The sequence below is a fragment of the Rosa rugosa genome, chromosome 3, assembly GCF_958449725.1.
Source record: "Rosa rugosa chromosome 3, drRosRugo1.1, whole genome shotgun sequence".
In the NCBI taxonomy this organism is placed as follows: Eukaryota; Viridiplantae; Streptophyta; class Magnoliopsida; order Rosales; family Rosaceae; genus Rosa; species Rosa rugosa.
The window spans coordinates 6,879,756-6,894,943 of record NC_084822.1 but is presented as its reverse complement, the minus strand read 5'-3'; the positions used below and the strand labels follow the sequence as shown (position 1 = coordinate 6,894,943).

The following is a 15,188-nucleotide window of genomic DNA, read 5'->3' as shown; positions in this document are numbered from 1 at the left end:
TTTGTTACAAATTTCTATTTATAATTAATTTCTCTCCGATGACTTCTTTCTTCAACACACTCTCTCTCTCTCTCTATGTGATAAAGGGAGAGATGGCAAAAATAGTCTTAAAAAAACAAAACTTAAATGGTGTTGGGAGATCTTAAGAGTAAGGGTGAAAACTTGTAATTTTGTTCGGGTAAGTGGGGTTACTGTAATAGAAATTAGGATAAAACTTATAATAACATCTTCCCTATTTTTCTATTCAATAAAATTTCAAGTTAGGGGATAGATTTTCCCTCAATTCGCTTATCCAAAAAAAAAAAAAAAAATGGAGGAACGATTTAATCAATCAAGTTTAAGCACCATGGAGGACAAGTTTGAAGGAGTTTGAAAAAATGTATTTGTTCCAATTTTTGTTCTTAAATTTCATAAAAGATGTAGTAGAGACCTGAGAACATAGAATATTTGTATCTATCTATGTTTTTTTTTCTCTCTATTTTCTTAAAGGGATCTTACTATGTTTTCTCTTTTTTGAAAGGGATCTTACTATGTTTAACAGAAGAGGGTTTACTCACCATAATTGATTTTTGTTTTACGGTAATAGTCCTCAAATATTAAAAAATAGAGCTTTTTACCAATAACTACAAAATAACACTATTATTTACCAATAGCAGACTCCAAAACCAATAGCCCATGCGGTCAATAATTGAAACAGACTGTCAGCCCATTTTTAGAAAAAACACTCAAATATTAATAAAATTACGAAACATGCCACTGAGACTCACATAACCCATTTCCCCCAAAATCAGAACGGTTCCAAAATTGAAACCATCCCAAAATCCAAATCCTCCCTAAATCGATCTAGGGCTCCGACGAAGGTAGCGGACGAAGCAGCTTGCGGATCGAGGCGGCGAAGCAACCGGCGAAAGGAGGCTGCGAATCCGGCGAAGGGAGGCTGCGAATCCGGCGAGGAAGCGCGAGACCCAGGCAGAGAAGTGAAGCCTTTGACTGCCGAGGAATTGGAGCAGTACGAGTCCATTTCGGAGTCCTCCGACTCTGACTCCGACGACGGCCTCGAAGACGAGGAAGAGGACGGCGACGAAGACGAAGACGAGGATGACGACGACGACGACGCGGATGACGACGACGAAGACGAAGACGAGGATGACGACGACGACGACGCAGATGACGACGACGATGAGGACGATGAGGATGAAGATGACGACGACGATGTCCAGGAGGTCGTACAGTCCTCCGGTGGCCCTCCGGTTCAGTCAATAGACGATGAGGACGACGAAGAAGACGAGGAAGACGCTGAAGGAGGCGATGACGACGACGACGGCGAGGGCGAGGATGAGGTAATTAGCCGAATCTTTCCTTTATTTTCCTTATTTGTTAAAGTAGCTTTCAGTACTTTCCGGTTGAAAATTTTCAGATCTGGTCCTATTTGTTGTTTTGTTTTCTATTTTACTAGTCGAATTTACGTTTCTCAGGTTACCGGAGCTCTGAGAGCTGGGGCGGTGGAGTACCCCGAGCGACTGGGCCAGCCTGTGTGCCAGGTATTTGGTTTTTGTAACTGAATTTGATGCTTGAGGTTTAGGGTGATATGAGGCAGATCACATGTATTGGGTGGAGTAATGTCTAATGTGGATCATTTCATGCTTTTGTTTGTTTGTTTGTTATTGCTGGGAAATTATGAATTTAGCTTGTTTGATTGTGCTTTGCTTCGTTAATTACAGTACTATATGAGGTGTGTATTGCTTTAGTTTTGTATTGATGGTCAGTAGCTTTAGTTTTGTGTTTATGGTACTTTCTTATTGGATTGGTGGTGTTGTGTATTGCTTTAGTTTTGTGTTTATGATACTTTCTTATTGGATTAGGATGGAGCTAATGAAAGCAATGCTGAAGTGAGCAAACGCGAGAAGGGCAGGCTAGTATACTATTGGGGGTCAGTACACTAATGCGGATCAGTACACTAATGCGGGTCAGTATACTACTGGGGCTAGTATATTGCTGGGGGTGACATACAACTAATCCTCAGTACACTACTGCTTGTATGCGGAAGCAGCAAAGCCAGAGATAAATGATAGTGTCCAAGTTTCATAATGTAATATGTACAAATAGTTTTTGGAATTATTAAATAAATGAGTTGTTTCTAAGAAAAATAAAGATGGAATGTAGAGATATTCTTTTTTCATAATGCGATCTCTGAAATATATTTATTGTTGAGTGCTACTGAGGATCAATACACTACTGAGGGTCAGTACACTACTGAGGGTCAGTGCTACCATTAGAAATCAGTTGAGGTTATTTTTGTAATTTCTCATTAACAGAACAATTCAAAAAATTGGTAGGAAAATGGCCGCACGGGATATGGGCCTTGCACATGGGTCATGAACAGTACCGCAAGGGAAATATAAAAAAAAGGCCTGTTAATGGTAAATATTGGATAAAAAATGTAGTTAGTGGTCATTTGCTTTAAAAAATATTTAAAACTGAATTATTCAGGAATGACAAAAAGGTCAGTTCACAAAAGAAAAAGAAAAAGTTAACATATTTTTCACAACAATTACCTACAAAATCAAAAATAAAATTGCATTTATAATGAACAAGATATTCTTTCCTATAGAGTTGGAGTGAACCAACTCGGTTGATACTTCACTGATATTTCCATACCTTGAAATGGCCTCTCAGTTCTTTGACCATCGAAGTAGAATATGCCAAAGTCATCAGATATATATGTCTTTGGAAGCCATTCTAATTCCACTTCATGGCACATATTCATTGCAAAGTAGATACAATTATTTTCTAGTTCCTTGATGTTACTAGCAGGAAGGGAGAAAGCACCATCGTTTCCAAGAAATAATGATTGGTCACCCAAGGATTGTATCATATAAAAATTGTTGTTATATTGATCTATATTGTATGTTCTAAAACTGCAATGACATACATTTCTAATATTCTTATTGACTACTTCATCATCATCACCGTCACGGCCACCGCCACCACCTTCATCATCATTATTCCCTTCAACACTACCAATGTCTTCCTCATCACCCTCATTATTTAGGCCGTGATCGCCATCATTAATCTCGTTGATTTGTTCATCACCATCATTTTTTGTCTTCAAAACATCACCATGCATTTGATGGATTAACAAAACTTCCTTGTTGGTTGATTCTAACAACCATGGCGTGTAATCTGTAAGATATGGAGGAATGTCATTATAGTCTTCATGCTTGTCATAGACCAACGTCAACTTTAAGTGTTCAGCATCCTGAAATGCGAAGTTTAAGGCGCGAGTAGGTGCGACGCTGCCGTCAATTTTTTTACTCCCAACTAAAGCATATAACCTTCCAGAAGAAAACAATATATCACAGAGGCAGTCATCTTGATTACCATCTAATACCGGGAAGACACTCCATTTTTGGTCTCCTGGTCTGCACAAACCTAAAGTCTTCTGATCCTCGAAATATGCAGCTACAGTAAAGTTGCTTGAAGAATTAAAACCATCCGAGGTAGACATTTTAACTCGTAGACAGAATCCATTGGCACCCAAAAGTTCCCATTTCCTGGTTTTTAAAAAGTTTTTGAAGGATGGAATTGTTCTCAAGGGCGGAAGTTTGTGTACGGCTCTTGAAATTGGGTTTACTAGATACATCTCAGAGTTCAGTCCTTTTTCCTTGATGATGATCAACCAACCTTTAGAAGATCCGTATATCCACCCGCCTTTAAGTTGCTTAGGCAGCTTTAACTTGACAGCTTTGCCCGTGGAAAGTTTGTTCTCAGGGAAGGTGAGAAAGCTCAAGTACTTGTTGGTCCTGCAATTTTGGACTTCAGGGAGTATTAACCATGGGAGTTGACGACGAGCACTACGCATGAATGTTTGGAAAATAATTGACCTCCAAGACTTGCTGACCTGACCTAACCTCCTTTGATCAGCAAAGTCGACAAACTGTAGAATCATCTCCATGATATCTTCTGGTGGTGTCTGCCAAGGGCTACACTCACTACCAACATTTTGCTTTTCCTTTCTCTCAATCATCACTGTATTCTTCCTTTTCTGCAGCATATTCTTCCTTTGCCGCAACATATTGATTTTCCTTTCTCTGCGAAAATCAAGCTAGATTACACTCTAGGAGGAAAGTCGATCGATCTGAATCTCGATGTTTCTTTGCAACGAACGTTATGTATATATAGGAATACTTGAATCTCAATCGATGCGTCTCTGAATAGGATTAGGATTTGAAGAATGATTAGGAACAGCAAATTTGTAAACTTGATGGGAATCTAGGAGAACGAAGCCGTCTCCAAGAAGGATTAGGTATTTCTCGGTCTATTCCATCGCGTCCATAAGGATTGTAAGCCTACAGTTAGAGTTAGGGTTTACAAGATAATCCTTTCATAAAACAAAACTATGCAACCCAAATTATAGTACAAAATTACATAAATATATAAGAACCACGTACTCTCTCCAAACTTCGCTAGAGGTGCATCCATTGAACAGATCAACAAATGCGTATATGATCGATGTTTATATATATGGTGTACCATATATATAAGGGTCCTTGACCCAAAGCACGAAAATAAGCCAAAGTTATCCCAGTTACCCCAGCAACAGATTTTTGTTCCCATCTACCTAATTTAACACCAAATTTCTTTTCTCGCATAACATTAAATTATTATGTTGGCAGATGCATGTATTATTGTACACATATTCAAGGCCAAGGTACGTATTCGGTATTTCGGACATTTCATTCTCCGCTACAAAATGGTGTTATGCCAAGGGCAATACAGGTCTATTGGGGGGCAATAGATGTTTTGAATTGATGTAATCTCCTCGTTTTTTTTCTTTAATCAAAGTTTTATTTGTGTAGTTTTAGGAAGATTAATTACCATTTCGGTAATCTAAACGTCTATTGGGGGCAATAGACGTCTACTGGGGGGTAATACATGGCTGATAGTCGTCTATTGGGGGTCAATAGACGTCTATTAGGGGGCAATACATGGCTGATAGTCGTCTATTGGGGGTCAATAGACGTCTATTAGGGGGCAATAGACGTCTATTGGGGGGCAATAGACATCTATTGCCCCTCTATTAGGGGGCAATAGATCTCTATTGGGAGCAAAAAAACTTTCCGGTGAGATTTTCAGCAAATTCCGGTGGGCGGCAGCCGGTGACCGGATTCCGGCAAAAGTTGACCGGATTCCGGCGGCCGGTGACAGGCTCCGGCGAAGTCACCTATGGTTTCTCTCTCTTCCATTTTCTCTCTCTCTCTCTCTAAGTAACAAAGGGGTGAGGGGTAAAATGGTATTAAAAAAAATTAAAAACAAAAAAAAAATCTTGATGGGGTATTACGGAAGACTCACTTCCTTAGAGTGTATTGGGTAAGAGGGAATTAAAAAAACTTAATGGGGTAAGTGGGAAAAAAATCCCTAAAAATGGGGTAAATGGACAAAACCCCTTAACAAAATGGGTATATGACAAACACCTAGGTAGCTAAGAAAATTCTCTTATTTCAATGGATGAGTTCAATATATTAGCAGTGTCGGTAAAGTAATCTATGAGAGTCTTGGACAAATTACCCACCTATAGCGAGGTTTGGGGAGAAAGTACGTGGTTCTTATATTTTGTAATTTTGTACTATAATTAGGGTCAAGTTACATAGTAAAACTATGTATGAAAGGATTATCTTGTAAAACAGTTAGAACTAGTTGTCATTCCCGCGCGTTGCTGCGGGGTTGTTTTTTTCTTGTCTCCGCTTTTGCTTGGAACATCATTCACTCAAAGTCAAAAAATACAACTGAGAAAAATGCTCTGGAAACCCAAGCAAAGATCCCAAATGGACGGAAGCACATGAACCTGGGAAAAATAAGCAACAACCACTAGCAGCTTAAATAACTAAACCAAAACAGGACAAATATATACATGGACAATTAAGAGAAACAACACAAAGACTTTACATTAGTGAGAGAACTAAGAGATGCACCTAGAGTGTGTGTGCAGTGCTTACTCTGTGCATAGAAGGTCAATCTTTTGTGTACAAAAGAAATTAAAAACAAACCTTTGTCTTTGTTTCAGCGAACATCCAATTGCTGCACTCGTAGAAAGAGATGATCAGCTACTGCGCTACCCAAACACCAAGACAAACAATGACAACCAGGTTCAAGCACATCATCAAATTCCCAAAAGTTTCTCTGATTGCAACAGTAAACTGGTCAGCCTAGATATAACCAAGGCACTGTCCCATTTTCTGATTCTGCCAAAGGCAGTAGAAACCATGGTCATTAAATGCTGAGTAGTCAACCAACTTCCAAAAATAGTGTCAACATTAATAAAAAACACATGCTACTGAATCAATTAAGTGCTTATATTTTGCCACAAAAGTTCTAAGTCCAACTGTAATTGCAATCTTGCGATAAAGCAAATATACGGAGATGTGTGGCTGGGTGTTTAGTAAATACCAGAATCAGCGATGCTTAGAGTGATTGGAGACTTGAGAATGCTGAAGTTTCATCTTCTGTCAAAAGCTGCTTGGTGTGCTTAGAATCTTAGAATTAAATAGGTGAAATGTGATTATACAGAAGTATACACGAAGATAGAACTGCTGGCCTAAGTACTGTCGGGCCCAATTCTCATATCTCACATTCCACATTCCCACATTGTCCAAAGGTACGTAAATTGCAGTCCATGAATTTGGATAGACCTGTGAAATGTCAAATTGAGGTTAGAAAAGTCAAAAGTCACATTAAAATGAACCATGAACACATAAGTCACATGGTTATTAAGACAACTACTACTGAAGTTTGCCAAAAAAAATTTGTCATGTTAAGAATAGTTGAGTTTATTTAAACAATGCAATGTGAAATAGTGTCCTGCAAATTGTATCTTAATCTGCTTGCTCGTATCCAATTTCCACTATCCATACAGTCCATATCAAAACCATCTTGTTTAAGAAACTTAACAAACAGCAAAAATAGTTAATCTGAACTTTTGAAATAGAAAAGTTGATTTACCCATCAACAAATAAACTATAACCATCAATGTACCATGACTGCAAAGTATTATCTGGATTCTCAAACACAAAATCCCCCATACATATATAAACACCTTAATTCAAATCATTTATAGTGCTTAGCTGAATTAGAAACAACAAAGCTGACAATATCAAAATTTATTTTTTCAAAGGCCTGCCAAGCTTGTGTTTGACTAATTAATCAAAAACCAAAATCACTCTCTTTCTCATTTTCTCTAATTTGCTTTATTTCTGAGTAAAGAAAGAACATTACTGTTTAATTAAATGATTTTCTCATTATAACTGCAATTGTAATGCCATCCAATAATATGCCCTGCATTGAACAGGTTATTCAATTTTCAATAATTATGAAATCAAGGCCTATAACCAAAGATAGTAAATGAAAACTACAGTTCCTTGTTGACACAACCAAAACTGCCTTCCCCAATATTGTTTACAGGATCAAAGTTATTAGTGGGAGCTTTAATTTGCCTCAAGGTGAAAAAAGCCAGTCTGCAGGTCCTCTCAGAGTTGTCCAAAGAACCAAGTTAGGTGATTTGAATCCCAAAAACACAGTTACTATTGTATAGTTTTATAGCTTGATTAAACTATTAACAATAAATAGATGGCCAATTACTCCTTTCTAGTTTAATCAGTTTGATAGCAAAATCATCATTAATCTCATCTCCATTCATTTACATTTGTATTACAAAATTTAGAAACAACAAACTCAATCAAGAAAAAACGAACATATGCATCTTTCAGATGCTATATTTGCCAAAGAAACTAAAGTCATTGAAAAGCTATTAAAAACCAAATTAAACTAAAGCTGTTGAAAACAACATATGCTATATTTGCCAAGGAAAAAGAACAATGTTAAGGATAATATATACCCAGCTTCCACTACGCATTTTTCATATCTAAAATAATAAAATGTCCATGATCCAAAACATTAAGCAACTAAATATTAAGTTAGACAAAGCCATAACAAAATCTAGTCAGGCCGACTCGTGACGCTACTGCTGCTTTATTCATATACAATCTTTCTCGCAAATCGAACACAGATGATGGTTGAATAATCAATTATTAGGATACTCAATCGTAAAAACCACTCAAATCCTTTACTCTCTGTCGCTTGCTGAAAATCACAGTATTCTAAAGCTCATACATTATGTAACATTTGACTCACTACCTACTATTAATAGCAGATACATGCATCATCTATCTATATCCTTTTCCAATTGACCCGATCAATTGGCACCAGCTTGGTCATCAACACTTTGACAAAATGACCTGATCAATTGGTACCACGATTCCATGCATTTATATAGCAACAGAAGTATACATATAATTAAATGATATGAGACTTGTATGTCTTTGACATTTTGTCAAAATGTTGATGACCAAGCTGTCTCCCACATTCGATATCTCGGCACATATTACAGTTCTCTGCTTTCCACGACTCCAAATTTCAACCAAAAACTCGACCTCATATGCATCTAAATTCTCAATTCACACGATCAAGTTCGTGAAATTTCAACAAAAGGCAATTTTGCTCTTCGCATCAACACAACACCGCATTAATTCTACTAAAACAGCCTAAGTTACACCGAATTGACTTGAAGCAAAACTAAATTGGAATTCAATTTGAAATTGCGGCTGGTATTCCTCCTCAACATGGCCAAACGATGACAGTCACTAATTGGAATTCCATGTGTTTTCTGTTATTTTATATTTTCTCCCATGCAATTTATAGTTCCCAGTGAACATTGAACTTGAAGTGCTCTTCACAGAACAGGTGTTCATCTATGCATTATGAATCGAACTAAATGCACCAAGTTGAATTTTTGATTGGGGTTTTCAATTTCGGATCAGACAACTCGAATCATGCTTGATTGAGTTCAATTATTTGCTCTTAAATCTCAGCTACCCACTACTTCAAAACCCACAGAGCTTTCAACTCAAACAGAGAAAAAGAAAAAACAAATTCTGAAATCCAATTCTCGCATATACCCAGCATGCATGGCAAACCAAACCTTCAATCAGGAACTGAAATTTCAGGAAAAAAGTCATTACCACAACCTGGTGTATCAAATTCTTCTTCCTCTTCCCGTTCCCTGTTCTTCCTCTTCTTCGGATCAGCCTTCACTCCCTCGTTCTCTATCTCGCAGAATAGTGAGAAGACTCAAAAGACACAGAAAACCTCTTTCGCGGAAAGAGAAAAAACCGACTGCGGCTGATCGATAGGTTCTTATACCCAGGTGAGCGGCAGCAGCGTTGTAAAATAAGAGGAAAGAGGGGTAAAAGCGTCTTTTCCTATACCATCTCGGCTCGAGCTGATACTGTTACTAAGCCACAGTAGACGAACACTCGATTAGTATATATACAACTAGCGTATAAGCCCGCGCTATGCTGCGGGATTTTTCATCATGAATTCCAAGAAATGTTACTGGAGGCGATATATAATTTAAGTTGTCTTGTGCATGTATGCATTTAAAAGTTCATGTTCAGACCAAGCTGGTTTTCTAACCAAACTTGTGTATTTACATTTACCAAAAATAGTTAACTCTAACCAAAGCTGTTCTTTACAGCTAACAAAAGTGGTCAGTTCTAACAAAACTATCCTACATTTCCAGTTTGAAATAACTATTTCACATTAATTGTTCCGATGTCTCGTCAGTTGTTTAGTCCTCTGTTGATACATCTTCCGTGGTAATAAGTAGTTCATTTGTGATTTGCTCTGAGGGGCTGTCACTGAAATGTATGAAAGTTATGTAAGCAGTGATGACTTGTAAAAGTTGCAAACACTTGTAAAAGTTCACATAATAGAAAATGCTGCTTTGAAAGTGTCTTCAAAGCAGAGCTTTAAACAATATGGTCAAGAACATACCGTACAACCTATGTCCAGAGATACTATGTTCATTAGTTCACAGATCCAAATAATAGAAAGTAAAAACTCAACTAACCCCTTCTTATTAGGCAGTATGAAAAAATAGTTGCATGAAGTACACTAACAACATGTCTTCTCAAAGATTTGACATCGAGTTAGTATTTAATCAGAAACTATGAACACCAGTTGAGATATGTACAGTAAATCTAACATCAAAACCAACAAAAAAAAAAAACTACCTTCCAAATCTAAAGACAATCCATCCTTAAAAAACTTCTCGCTAGTCCAACCTTAAAAAAGAAAAGGTGAGTGTCACTATTTGTGAATGAAAACAGTCTCAAATGGATAAGAAGTGGTCTATTCATGAACAATCTAAACTGAACACACACACGATAAAATTATTAAAAGAGAAGGAGACCAGGGTATATTGTATGACTCAAACTGTGATCGAGTTCAGCAAAAACTGAGTTCATTTCCCTACTTATGCTATGATCTTTATTATTGAAGACACAGGTTGGCTTATAAACTGTGAAATTTTTTCATAATTGGCTTAATTATTTTGGATTTCATTCAGAGGGGGAGGAGAAGATCTTATAGTTGGTTCCAAGATAACCAAATTAAAAAAAAAAAAAAAATTGAAATAAAGATAACAGAGCAGCAGGCATAATAAAAAAAAAGACTGTTATCTTAATATATGACAGCATGCTACAGGTAAATACAGTAGTATAAATAGAAAAATACTTAAAAGAAATGTGTTTAAGTAAATATATAAATTCTATTTTTGATCTAGTAATTAAATAGATAGAAAGGGAAGGGGAGAGGCATGTCATTAAGGAAAATAGCAACTAAAAATAACTAAATTTTAAATGGCTTGTCTTTCAATTAGAATCTGCTTCTCAACCTTTACCAACAGATAAATTACCAAGATGCTCAACAGATACTCTGATTCTAATTTATGTCATAGTCAAAGAACATATGGATTCTCAATTTGATAGATGAAGTTGTAAAAAAGTGTGTTTCATATTGTAGCAGAGGAGAATAGTTTGGTTAAACGCACAATATTGATTTTCTTGATTAAATACTTGATTGATATTGTCTATTCTGTTGTATGAAACAATTGAGCAAATTAAGGTCAGATTTGGCATCTTCATTCAATAAGCCTTTCTCCTATCAGTATCAAAACAAACCAATATGATGTACTTATTCATACAACAAACTACAGCTACAATATTTTGCATGGAATTTGAGATAGCGTATACGAAATTTACGAATAAATTACTTATTCATAACTAACTAAACGACAAAAGTACAGAATAACAATATAAATCATGAAAGAAAACTACAGAATAATAGCAAGCAAGTCCAAACAAAATTCAGTTGACAATACTGTTTATGCATATCCAAAATTGTACCTCATTACAAAAAAAAAAAAAAAAAAAAAAACTGGAAAGCATTTGCATAGCACTAAGCAAGAGAAAACACAGAATATTAGACACTTCTAATAAAAAGAGCATAGGAAATATCAAACTGATACTCTTTTTTTTTTTTTTTCCTTCTTTTCTTTTCTTCACTAAGAATCATGAAAAGTAGAAACCTCTATCCAATCAATAATAGGTTGTCAAAGATGCTGATTCATTTCAGTTTTAGTTTGAAATTATGTTTCCGATTACTCACACTACTATTCATTTACAGGTTCCCAGATGGAAACATTTAGTTTCAAATTATGTTTCCGATTACTCAAACTCACACCACTCCTATTCATTTACAGTTTCCTAGATGGAGACAATTCTCATTACCCTTGAGCAAAACCTTTTTATCTTTCTAACTACCTAAATTCACAGTATTCCAATGAGCATTACTCAATGTTGAAAAGATGATGATGAGAAGCAACGATGCAACAAATCAAATTATTTAACGAATGAGAGTACTTTAGTTCAAAGGATTGAAACCTTTTCTGCAGAAAATAAGATTTTGAATAAAGTGCAGAGTTGAAATTCTAATTAATAAACGATATATCTCTGGATTACTCTTGCTAGTTCCTTAGATTCGACACCTACCGGAGAAATTCTTTGTTTATTACATAGCAATCATCCTTGATGATAAGTTAAACAAAGCTGATCATGGGGTAAATCTTCCGGTACAGAAAAATTCAGAAGAAAAATCACAGGAAAGAAACTCTATATAAGGTATGAAAGTAATCTATTTTTCTTAGGTGTACCTTTGTTTTTGAGTGAGAACGACAGATTTCCTCTTTTCGACCTGTTCCAGAAAGAAAAGCATGTTTCTCAATTTTAGGAACAAAATCGATCAGATTGGAAACAGAGTGATCTTTTGTTGTTGATATAGATTATAGAGACTGAAAAGAAAAGTGTTGATTGAGTGGAGACAAAGGCTTACCAAGTCTTGATGGAGATTGATTGAGATCGGTGAGTCTGAGATTGTGAAAGACATAATGTATGCGCTCCTGGACTCCAGATAGGCAGATTTGGTCTTCAGGGTCTGTGGATGTATTATAAGTTAGAATGTGTTTTTGTTCCCTTTTTTTTTTTTGGATGAACCTGCAAATCACTGTTCAATGTGTACACAGTTTTACCAATTTAATTTGATTTTTATTGTCTATGATGAACCACCAGCTAGCCTACAAACAAATTCAACTTTGTAGAAAGCAGCATTCAACTATCATATTTCATTTGAACATTGATTATGTAAATGAAAAAGAAAAAAAAGGGACATACAATCTGATTGATGAATTCCATTGAGCATCCCTTGAAGAGAGGAACATTTACAATGTTTGGAAAATATAAGGTTTGTGAAATCTGCAATGAAAAAGAAAAAAAAATTGATGATACTGAAATCTCTGAAAAGAAAAGCTCAACTAACCAACAACCCTATGTTATGCAGCAGTCTGGATAATGCATATATAAATTGAAATGAAAGTAAGATCCTAATTTATATGTGCATAAGTACATTTGCAGCCTACAGCTACATTACAGAAAGTAACAGAAATTCAAAGAACCTAGTAAGGACATGAAACATTAAAGAATTCAACATGTATACATTAAAGAATATACTAATAGCTAATATCATTTATGAACTCCACAAAAGATGTATACGTTCGAACAGTTTTACCAAAGCAAAGCACAAAGAAAGAGATTACCAGCTTTCTCTGAATTCTGAATTGGAGGAACTAAATGTTTTGATGGCGAATGAATCCAAATTCTCCTCTGGACAGGGATGAGGGCAAAAGTATCTGTTCCAATCACACAACCAATACTCATTAAGGCACATACACAAACCTCATTCATCTTCTTTATATTAAGAACAGAGAATTGTTTCCTTAAACCTTTTTTTAGCTACTATATATGAGATTCATTCAAACATTTGTCCTCAACGAAATTTACATACATTGATCAAATGATTGATAAGCCAACCGTCCTTTATATCAGATATTTCTTAGAGAAAACCAGATAGGCAAATATTGTTCAGATTTGTTCCAATGCTGTATCTGGTTTTATTTCTTTGATTGGGCTTTAATGTTTTTATATCAATGAAACGAGGAGGAGGTTAGGGATAGCTGTCAAAGAAAGAGTAAAAGTTTCAGCAATGAATCTTGACCATTTTGTATTTTTTCTCAAGTAAGATATAGATGACAGAGCAGTCAAGACACAGAGTTATGTTGATATGTACATAGATTTACTATTGATTTTGCAATTTAGGGTGTTTCAGCCATTTAGCCATTTAGGTGATTAGTGCATAGATTACAAATCTTTACCTTCCCCTCCCCTCTCCTCCTCATCATCGATGTCAACAATAGTCTCATCTTTGAAATTTTTACAGAGTAATGCAATCAAAACAAAGGATTGAAACTGTAGGAGAAAAACTGCTTTTGATAGCTTGAAATGTCTCTAATTAATCACTCAGATTTCAAAGTAGACGAGAACCAAAACTTCTAAAAGCTAAAAACCCATATTATCAATTGAAAATTAACAATAACAAAAACACAACCCAATCACAAAGAAAAGTAGATAATACAGAACAACAACAAAGATAAATAAAACTAACAACCAAACCTCTTTTTTTCTGTTTCCACTTCAAACCTCTCCCCCTTCAATATGCACAATCTGCAAATTAAAAACAAACAACAAAAATAAAAAACCAGATTCAACTTATAAACAATTCAATTAAAAATTTTGAACTAAAAAACCATAAACACAACAGTCAATTAGATAGGAGTCCATCACTATACCCACAGTATACATGCACCATACCAAAAGTACAGCCAAAGGTCTGACTTTCAAACCAAACTAATGATAGACAATCAATCCCTAACCAAAACAAATGAGGCAAAGCAAAAGAAACAGATGAACCCGAAGCACAGACCACTTTTAAGTGACAATCAATTAGAAGAAACTATAAAACAAAGACACAAATGTAACCTTGGAAGAATGAAAACTCAATTTACCCCAAAAACTAAATATCCTCTCAATTAAAAGCTAAACTCAATCGAAACCTCACCTTGTACCCCTCCCAATCAACCACTCAAATCCACATCATCATCAATCTCAACAATAGTCTCATCTTTGAAATTTTTACAGAGTATACACCTTGAAATTAAGCAATTAGCACCACTTTGATACGTAACCAATAAGCAGAAACCGACCCAAGTGAATTTTTTTTTTTGGTTAATTCTTTGGCTGTAGAAGAAAGAAGAAACCTCCAGAAACATATGGTGTGTCCAGGCTAATGGAGAACCGTAAAAAAACAGACGCATCTTCCCATACCTAAAGACGCATATGCCCAGCCAGCATTCTCTCAGCCAGCAGTACAAACCTGAAATTATAATAGCAACCCAAGGACAAAAGCGTCAATTCCTGTAAAAAGACCAATATGCCCAGATGACATCATCTCAGACAGCAGTCACTCTTGAAATATAACAGAAAAGCAGGGACGAAAACGTCTTCTCCACCCCTTGATGAACAGTAGTAACAGTGAACTCACCTTTCAATATACTAGCAATACGCGGGCATTTCTCGCGGGTGATTATGATGTTAATGGAAAATATATCGACTAAAAAAAATAGTTGTTATTTATTTTTTAGACATAAAATAATGGTAGTTTGGCTAATTACACTTTTACACTTTTATCTATTTATATTCAATTAACTTAATTTGATAATTATGTTATTGAAGGGTATTATAGGTACTTCAAAATTTGGTGAAGCCATTTGACACCAAAAGAGGGCCCTCCATTTATAGTAGTAAAGATGTATAATAATTAGGTAAGCTTACAATCCTTGGACA

The 15,188-nt window shown here is 35.7% G+C and overlaps 1 protein-coding gene across 15 annotated transcripts; it reads right to left on the bottom strand.

The window, feature by feature from the left end:
• Positions 1-2,536: 2,536 nt before the first annotated feature.
• On the bottom strand, positions 2,537-14,891 carry LOC133735881 (uncharacterized). Of its 15 annotated transcripts, XM_062163327.1 has the most exons (12): positions 14,404-14,640; positions 13,959-14,009; positions 13,046-13,138; positions 12,624-12,704; positions 12,482-12,526; positions 12,286-12,387; positions 12,107-12,147; positions 10,128-10,178; positions 9,075-9,752; positions 6,448-6,689; positions 6,048-6,242; positions 2,537-5,845 (listed from the first exon to the last, which is right to left on the bottom strand). In XM_062163327.1, exon 12 carries the CDS (start codon positions 4,073-4,075, stop codon positions 2,606-2,608), a length of 1,470 nt encoding a protein of 489 aa, XP_062019311.1. In that variant the 5' UTR covers positions 4,076-5,845; positions 6,048-6,242; positions 6,448-6,689; positions 9,075-9,752; positions 10,128-10,178; positions 12,107-12,147; positions 12,286-12,387; positions 12,482-12,526; positions 12,624-12,704; positions 13,046-13,138; positions 13,959-14,009; positions 14,404-14,640; the 3' UTR covers positions 2,537-2,605. The 15 variants fall into 15 exon arrangements, with proteins under 15 accessions (XP_062019311.1, XP_062019302.1, XP_062019309.1 ...); XM_062163318.1 differs by lacking the exons at positions 12,482-12,526; positions 14,404-14,640 and adding an exon at positions 14,670-14,891 and having other exon boundaries at positions 12,286-12,456; XM_062163325.1 differs by lacking the exon at positions 12,482-12,526 and having other exon boundaries at positions 12,286-12,446; positions 14,404-14,626.
• Positions 14,892-15,188: the final 297 nt, after the last annotated feature.